At 37.7% G+C, this 9354-nt stretch overlaps 1 protein-coding gene across 2 annotated transcripts in view; it reads left to right on the forward strand.

The window, feature by feature from the left end:
* The window catches only part of LOC101893959 (UDP-glycosyltransferase UGT5), a 15184-nt gene extending 11125 nt beyond the window's left edge, over positions 1-4059 (forward strand). For both annotated transcript variants that reach the window (XM_005175157.4, XM_059118203.1), the window contains exons 2-3: positions 2649-2908; positions 2969-4059. In XM_005175157.4, the coding sequence (XP_005175214.2) occupies positions 2649-2908; positions 2969-4033 (1325 nt within the window). In that variant the 3' untranslated portion in view covers positions 4034-4059. The remainder of the gene's footprint in view (positions 1-2648; positions 2909-2968) is intronic.
* The last annotated feature ends 5295 nt before the right edge of the window (positions 4060-9354 follow it).

Raw genomic sequence — 9354 nt, forward strand, 5'->3', positions numbered from 1 at the left:
AAGTTCGGCATTCCGTTTGTAACTTATCAAAGTAATAATTTTAGACATAACAAAGTATAAATATTCCTGATCTGCGTAAAATTCCGCCTGTTAAAAGTCCGCCTGTCGGTCTGTTGTAATCACGCTGGAGTCGAAACGAATAAAAATAGGAAGTTAAAATTTTTCCTGCAGACAGGTATAGTTCGAAGAAGGACTTTATCGGTTCACCATCGGCCCCCATATAGCGTTACCCCACAATATTCGGTATTTTGATGATTGTAACGAAATGGAACTTTTCGATGAACTCCACACAAGTAGTTCCTTCTGAGTACTTTACTCCCTGGAAGAGTATTGTCTGTATAGGTTCACCATATCTTTTAGGACCCATATAACGGTAACCCCCCCCCCCCCCCCCCCCCCCCCATATTCGGTATTTTTATAATTTTAGCCATATTTTTTGATGGAATTGTCTGAAAATCCACACAAGGAGTTCTTTGTGAGTAATTTACCCCTGAAAGAGAATTGTCTATATAGGTCACGATATCGTATAGCCGCCCCCATGTAGCGGTACCCACTGATATTCGGTATTTAGATGATTGTAGCCAAATTTTTTCAACGGAATTGTCTAAAAATCCATACTAGATTTTCTTTCTAAGCACTTAACCCCCTGGAATAGAAAAGTTTGTATGGATCCACGATATCTTACAGCCCTCATACAATGGTAGCCCCGAATATTCGATATTTTGACGATTTTAGGGACATTATTTACCGGAGTTGTCTCAAATTTCGGATTTAGAATTCGTAATGAGTCCTACAGCCTGTGAAAAAAAATTGCGTATGCAGGTCCACGTCTTAGTATAGCCTCCATATAACGGCAATTCCCAATATTCGGCATTTTGATGATTTTAGCGAGATTATTCACTGGAGTTGTTTTCAATTTCGTATTTACAGTTCGTAGTGGGAACTACAGTCTATGACAGAAAATTGTCTATGCAGGTGAAGGTCTTCAGTACCCCCCTATATTCGGCATTTGGTTTTAGGTACAATTTTCACCGAAATTGTTTGAAATTCCGTATTTGAAGTTTCTAATAGGCCCCACAGCGTGTAACAGATAATTGTATATCCAGGTCCAGGTCTTCGTATAGCTTCGATATAACGGTACCTCCAAGCATTCAGTATTTTAGTAGCATTTTTAACGGATTTTATTTATTTCTTTTTTTTTTGAAAATTTCAAAATTTGTTCCAAATTGTGCAGGGTATTCAAAGTTCGGCCCGGTCGAACTTACTGCTCTTTTATTTGTTTTTTTCTCGACTCTCGAAACGTTAAATATTCTTGACTCTAAAATTCCTTGAAAAATCTTTTTAAAAATGTAGGATAGTGGGTTTGGGAATCCTAAAAATTACCCAAAAGACCGTCATCAATGGCTTCCGATTTTTTTTTTTTAATCTTCGTAAAAATCGGCTTTGATAGATTGGTGACACCTTGAAAAATAATAAATAAATCAAATTGAATGCTTTTGTCCTGAAAGACTTCAATTAAAAAAAAACAGTAAAGAAATGCTAAAAGTCGGGTCGAGTATAGGATACCCGAAGATTCCTTGGAGTCATTGTTGCAAAATAGTTAGGCTTAATCCCATTTTATTGTTGTTGATTTTTTTAAACAACGGTTGTTTATTAGTGTAGAACGATGGTTTACCATGAGGTAAGGCATGGAAAACCTAGTTTTCGGAAATAGACAGGGCTCGGTTCTTAGACGCTGGGTCTCTTTGGACTAAATCCGTTTCAGGACATTTGGAGTCGATCTAACGATATCCGTTCGCCCGTCTTCCTGGCTGGCTGCAATAAACATCAGATTCCATTTAGACTTGGCACAGCTCAAGAGGTTTTAGTAACACAAGATCTGCTATAAAGATGGTAGAGATCGAACCATCCCTTCTGGCGAATATGGCCTAAATTCACAGGAAGTACGCCATTAACCCTAAATATGTTTTATTATTTTTATGGATTCCTGCCTTTTAGGTAAGTTTTAGACTTTTGTTGCATTCTGAGAACTATAACAGAATTTTATGACAAATAATTTTGTGGAATATTTTGACTTGCTACGATCCACTTTAAATGGAGTTCTTGACCATATTTTTAAAGAAGTACCAAAAAGACCCCATTACCGACTTCCTAGAGTTTTAAAATTATTGACGAAAATAATCCCCGTATTGTTATCAATCATGTTGCCAAAGACACTATACACCTAAAATGAACTAATTCCGAGGAATCTTAATTCGAAAATTTTAAAATACCTTGGAACTTTGCCTCTCTCTGTAGGTTACTTTGATATGTAAAGTTTAAGGAAGTGACCCTAGATTAAAAATAATTTTCCTCTGAGAAGTCGTTTCTTTCTTTTTTTTTTAAAAAAATTCAAATATCGCTTCCGATTTTTCTTAGATAAACTATACTTTTTAAATTTTTTGAGGGGAGTTCTTAGAATAGCAAATTTTGTTCCAAATTGAATTTGGTATTGATTTTTTGTATTTTTCTTGTTTTTTTTTCTGATTCTTATTTTTTTCTAGATTTGTTTTGGAATGTGGTCAAAATCTAGCGATTCCGACAAATGTTTCAAGTTTCTTTTAATTGAAACAAATTTATCTACATCTGTTTTTTTTTTTTCATTTCAGGTGAAATAAATAATTTATTTTCCCACCACGAAAGAAGTATGGTGGAGAATGTTATGAACTATTATAAAATGGGCATTAGTTGGACGGACTTGGTGCTGTCGGAACCAAATGTCCAAGAGTTGATGGCCAGTAATCACACCTTTGATGCTGTGATTTGTGAGGTTTTCTTATCTGAAGCCCTGTTTGGATTAAGTGAACATTTCAAGGCACCCCTCATTGGATTGGGTACCTTTGGAGCGGCCTTGTGGAATACGGATATGGTGAGTTTTTTACTCAGAAACTTAGTTGAATCTTCAATTAAATATGTTTTCCTCTCCCAGGTTGGCTCCCCATCACCCCCCTCGTATGTGCCTGGCACTGGCATGAAATTCACCAATCACATGACCCTGACGGAACGTGTTGGCAACTTGGCCTTTGTGACATTTGATCGTCTTTTTATGGATTTATATTATTTGCCTCGGCAGGCGGCTCTGTATGATAAGTACTTCCCCCAGGCCAAGAGGGACATGTATGAGGTGAGGCGCAATGCCGCCTTGGTTTTGTTGAACACCCATGTCTCGTTGGCCTTTGCCCGGCCCTATGTGCCCAATCAAATTGAGGTGGGTGGCATGCACATTAATAGGAAAGCGAAACCCTTGCCCGAGGATATTGCCAAATTCATCAATGAATCGGAACATGGTGTTATCTACTTTTCCATGGGTTCCAATTTGAAGAGTAAAAATATGCCTCAGGCCAAGAAGGATGAAATACTCAAGGCATTCAGGAATCTCAAACAAAGGGTTTTGTGGAAATTCGAAGATTCGGAATTGGAGGGTAAACCTGATAATGTGCTCATACGTGATTGGTATCCTCAGGATGATATTTTGGCCCATGAAAAGGTTAAGGTGTTCATAACCCACGGAGGCCTGCTGAGTACCACAGAGAGTATTTATCATCGTACTCCCGTCATTGGTATACCTATTTTCGGCGATCAATTCCTGAATATGGCCAATGCAGAGAAGCAGGGCTATGGCCTGATGTTGGATTATCAAACCTTGACGGCGGATAAACTAACACAGGCTTTGAATAGAATTTTAAGCAACTCCTCATTCCAGCAGCGAATCAATGAAATTTCCGACAGATATCGTGACCAGGAAATGCTACCCATGGAAAAGGCCATCTATTGGGTGGAACATGTTGTACGCCACAAGGGTGCGGAATATATGCATTGTGCGGGTTTGGATTTGAGTTTCATCGAATATCATAATATTGATGCTATGCTGATTTTGTATGGCGGAATTGCGTTTATATTGTCATGTTTTGTTTACTTTGTGATTTTATTGATTAAGGGCTTAGCGAAGAGTTTCAGAACGCAAACGAAACGCACAAAACAGAAGAGACAGTGAATGGGAGATTTTTAAAAATAGATTAATTTTTATAACAACTACATAAGCAATAAATGTTTTTTTACCTCTTATCCATTATCTGTTTCCTTTTACCCTCAAACATATGGCTACGGAGGGTATATATATCATTTGAGAGGGCCGAAACGTACTTTATCGATATAACGGTTAACGACCTATGTCTCTTTTAATCAAATCCGTTTCAGGACATTTGGAGTCGAATCTGAATGTCTTCTTGATACATCGTAATATTATTGCCAAACTTAGATCGAGCTGGGACATGGATAATATCGGTCCACGCCTTCTGGCACGTCCCGCACAAAAGGTCCAAATTTTCAAAGAAATAGTTTTATTTCAGAGAATGAGAAAGAATAATCCGATTTTGCTTCAACTCTTGAAATCCTAATATTTGCATCAGTGCTAAGTAAGGTGCGTAAATTGACAATATCGGTCCACTCCATGAAGTACCTCCCCCACAAAGGATCAAAAATTTGGAATATTTATAACTCTTGTAAAATGGGTCATAAGCATCCGATTGCCTTCAAACTTCACACATTCCAATATTTGTACCAACACGAGATGTCATGAGAAGATTGAATATATCGGCTCACTCCTTCCGGTACCTCCACCTCCAAGGGCCAAAATTTGGAATATATGTATAACTTTTATAAAACGGGAAATAAGAGTCCGATTGTCTGCAAATATCACACATCCCAATATTTTTATAAACAAAAGATCTGGTATGAAGGTGAGATATACCGGACCACTCCTTCCGGTACCTCCCCCATAAAGGGTCAAAATTTGGAAAATTTATAACTTTAATTAAAATGGAAATAAAAGTCCCATTGTCTTCAAACTTCACACCTTCCGATATTCTTATTAGCAAAGGATTTGGTGTGAAGGTTGGATATATCGGACCACTGATTCTGGTACCTCTCCCACGAAGGGTCAAATTTGGAATAATTACAACTTTTATAAAATGCGAAATAATAGTCCAATGGTCTACAAATTTCACACATCCCAATATTTTTATTAACACAAGATCTGGTATGAAGGTGGGATATATCGGACCACTCCTTCCGGTACCTCCCCCACGAAGGGTCAAAATTTGGAATAATTATAACTTAAATAATATGGGAAATAAAATTCCGATTGTCTTCAAACTTTACACATTTCAATATTTTTGTTAACACAAGAAGTGGTGTGAAGGTTGGATATATCGGACCACTGCTTCTGGTACCTCCCCCACAAAGGGTCAAAATTTGCAAATAATTACAACTTTTATAAAATGCGAAATAATAGTCCAATGGTCTTCAAATATTACACATCCCAATATTTTCATTAACACAAGACCCGGTGTGGAAGTGGGGTATATCGGAACACTCCTTCCGGTACCTACACCACAAAGGGTCAAATTTTTGAATAATAATATCTCCCATAAAATACGAAGTGAGCATCAGATTCTCTTCAAATTTTACATATCTCAATCTTTCTATCAGCACAATGCCAGGTGTGAAGGTAAAATATGTCGGACCACTCCTTCCGGTACCTCCCCCACAAATGGTCAAAATTTTGAATAATTATATCTCTTATAATTTTAAAAGTAAGCATCCGATTCCCTTTAAATTCCGCATTTCCCAATATTTTTGTTAACACATGGACTGGTGTGAAGATGATAGATATCGACCCATCCCTTCTGGTACCTTTCCCACAAAGGCTCAAAATTTGGAATAATTATAACGCTTATAATTAACGAAGTAAGCTTCCGATTCACTTAAAATTGCACACATCCTAATATATCTACTAACACAAGACCTGGCGTAAAAATGGAATGCATCGGTGCACTCTGTTAGGAACCTCTCCCCACAAAGGTACAAAATTTTGAATAACCAAAACGCTTGTAAATGCGATGTAAGCGTCCGATCCCCTTCAAATTTCACATTTCTCAATATTTTTTGTTAACAAAGTGTCTGGTGTGAAGACGATAGATATCGGCCTACCCTATTTGGTATCTCCACCACAAAGGGTCACAATTTTCAATATTTATATCCGTCATAATTTTGCGATTCTTTTAAAACTTTTTGACCTGAGATCTGATGTGACTAAAGAATTCACTACTTCTGGTATCTCCCCCACAAAAGGTTGCAATTTTTATTATTTATTCGCATAAACATGGAAATAAATACTTCTGTCAGTTACACCTGTTACCTCGCGCAAATTTCTTAATTTTTCAAAAACTATTAAATTTCTCAGGTAAAGGTGAGTGAAGTAGTCGATATAGCCCAAATCTGGCAGATCTATATCAGACTTAGGTCAGATACAAAATGGAAAACATTAGCCCACGAACAGGTTCCAAGCTCTATAAAGGGGCAAGTCAAAATATATTGAAATAAACTACCAGTGGCTGTGGGTATACAGGGTGAGATGAAAAAACTGCAATAAAGTCAAACAGCATAATTTTTAATTTTTTTTTTTTGAATGAAAGCAAAAAATATCGGAAATAGCATCAAATTTTAGAATAAGTTTAGATTTGTTCGAATTGGTCACCTTTGCCACGAATTATGGCCTTCAAACGGCCAATGAAACCGTCACATGCTGTACGAATGTTGCTCTGCGGTATTTTGGCCCATTCCCGACGAAGCACTTGCTTAAGGTGATCGACATTTTGGCACCTTTTAGTGCCAACCTTCCTTTTCAAAATACTCCAGACACAATAGTCTAACGGATTGGTATCCGGAGATTTTGGTGCCATTGTGGGCTGGAAATGACGCGAGGAACCTCATTTTGTAACCATTCTTGGGTGGCGCGTGCTGAGTTCGGTGGTGCTGAGTCCTGTTGGAATGTCCAAGGTCTGCGGCCAAAATGTTACCCCCTCCAGAATATTTTCGCGATAATATTCGGCATTTATTCTGATGCTACGGTCGATTAATACGAGCGGCGTCCCATACCATCAACATGGCCGGCGCTTGAGTTCTGGTGGCCAACCGAAGGTGCACATTTTCAGCTGACCTCTTTGGCAAGTAAACCCGATCATTTTGTTTGTTTATAAACTGCTGGACAACGAATGTTTTCTCATCGAAGAAAATCAAATTCGGTAGTTCACCACTTTCGGCCAAGCGAATCAACTCTTTAGCTCTTTTGAGTCTATTTTCTTTCCGTTGCGGTATAAGTTCTTGCACTTTTTGGAATTTCAATGGCTTTACCCAGAGCTCATTTTTCAATATTTGCCGAATGGAGAAGGAATATTGCGATATGTTCAGCTCACAAGCATTTTTTTCGGCCACTGCGAAGCGGTTTTCGATAAAGTCGCTTCTTTATTTTTCGAACCACATTTTGGCTGATGTGGCTGTTTTCTTCCGTCCAATTCCTTGACGTCGAGCTACGCTACCAGTATCACGGCAACGAGCGATGTAACGAGACACAAAAGACTTGTTCACATTTAATTGCTGGAGTGCTCTAACGATAGCCACTTGTGGTTTTCTAGGCGAATATAAAGAAACCACACTATCACGCTTGAACTCGAATAACTTTTTTTCTGGGAAATTCTCACCAAAATGCTTTTGTACGCTTGTGAAGAATATAATGAGCTGTCACTGGAATAATTTTAAGAGCTGTCGGACGAGTGGCTTATAAATGACAGCAGTCTGCAGTTGGTTGCAGTTTTATCATATCACCCTGTACATTTCCCATGTAAGGTAAATGAAGTATTCGATTTAACCCAAATCTGGTACATCTATATAAGACCTTGGGACCTGTCCTCTGAAGTGTCAATATTTTGAATTATTATAACGTAAGTCAAAATATATTTGAATAATCGAACATTGGCTGAGGGTATACATCTTTCGACTAAGCCGACAAATACTTTTTAAATTGTCTTTTTTTAAAAAAAAACAGTAAAGAAAGTCTTAATGTCGGGCGGGGTCGACTTTATGATACCCTACACCACTTGCTAATTTAGTAGAGCTGCGCATAACAATTAAAAGTTTTTATGGGAGAATTCAGTCATACACGCTATGATTATAATTATAAGTTAAAGTTCAAAGGAATAATTAAACCGAAGCATTTGTATCTTTTCAATTCGGACTTGTATTGCCCATTTAGTGCACAATTAATTTGAAATCGGATAAACATATATATGGGAGCTATATCCGATCTCGATAAAATTTGGCAAAGATATTTCTGAGCTGTATTTGATATATTTTCCTTAATATCGTTGTTACGGAGTGCATATTACGGCTGTGGGTAACATATATAACAAATCGGATGAATAGTATATGTGGGAGCTATAGCTATATCTGAACCGATCTTCACCAAATTGGACATACTACCTTCTAGACTCAATTCGGTCGTAAGTGCCAAATTTCATCCAATTTGGGCAAATATTAGACGTTTGGTGCACAATTAAAGGTAAATCGGACGAAGTTATATATGGGAGCTATATCCAAATCTGAACCGATCTCGATAAAATTTTGCAAAGGTATTTCTGAGCTGCATTTGATATATTTCCCCAAATATTGTTGTTACAGAGTGCATATTACGGCTGCGGAGGACAAAAATAACAAATCGGATGAAAAATATATATGGGAGCTATATCCAAATCTGAACCGATTTCGATCAAATTTAACATACTTATTTTCAGGTCCAGTCTGATCGTACGTGCAAAATTTCATACTATTCAGACTGATATTACACGTTTGGTGCACAATAAAAGGCAAATCGGACGAAGATATATATGGGAGCTATATCTAAATTTTGACCGATTATCTCCAATTTCAATAGGGTTCGTTATTGGGCCAAACAAATGATTTGTGCAAAATTTCATCTGGATAGGGCAATAAATGCGAACTGTACTTTGTTTACAAAAATACATGAACAGACGGACGGACGGACATGCATATATCGACTCAGAATGTCATTCTATGCAGATCATCAAAAGGAACTATGGGTCTATCTCGTTTCCTTTTGCCTGTTACAAACAAATGCACAAAGACATAATACCCTGACCACCTTGTGGTGTAGGGTATAAAAACGGACCTAAGCTAAGGGTGTATACATCTTTCAGCCAAACTCACAGCTACTTTTTTGGCTGATATTGACTTTATTTTGCTCTTATCTAAGATACGTCAGTTATTCTCTGTTTTGGATTTTGGTGTTGCTCTCCATTCTTCGAATCGGTGAATTATGATCCCTCTATGTAAACAAAACGCGTGTGGGGTATATTAACCACAGCAACATTAACGGAGTATATGATGGAAGAGAGAGAGAGTGAGTGAGGGAGACCCCAGCAAGTGTGTGAAAGGATAGATTAAATACCTCGAAATTTG

The sequence above is a fragment of the Musca domestica genome, unplaced genomic scaffold (genome assembly GCF_030504385.1).
Source record: "Musca domestica strain aabys unplaced genomic scaffold, Musca_domestica.polishedcontigs.V.1.1 12, whole genome shotgun sequence".
Lineage (NCBI taxonomy): Eukaryota > Metazoa > Arthropoda > Insecta > Diptera > Muscidae > Musca > Musca domestica.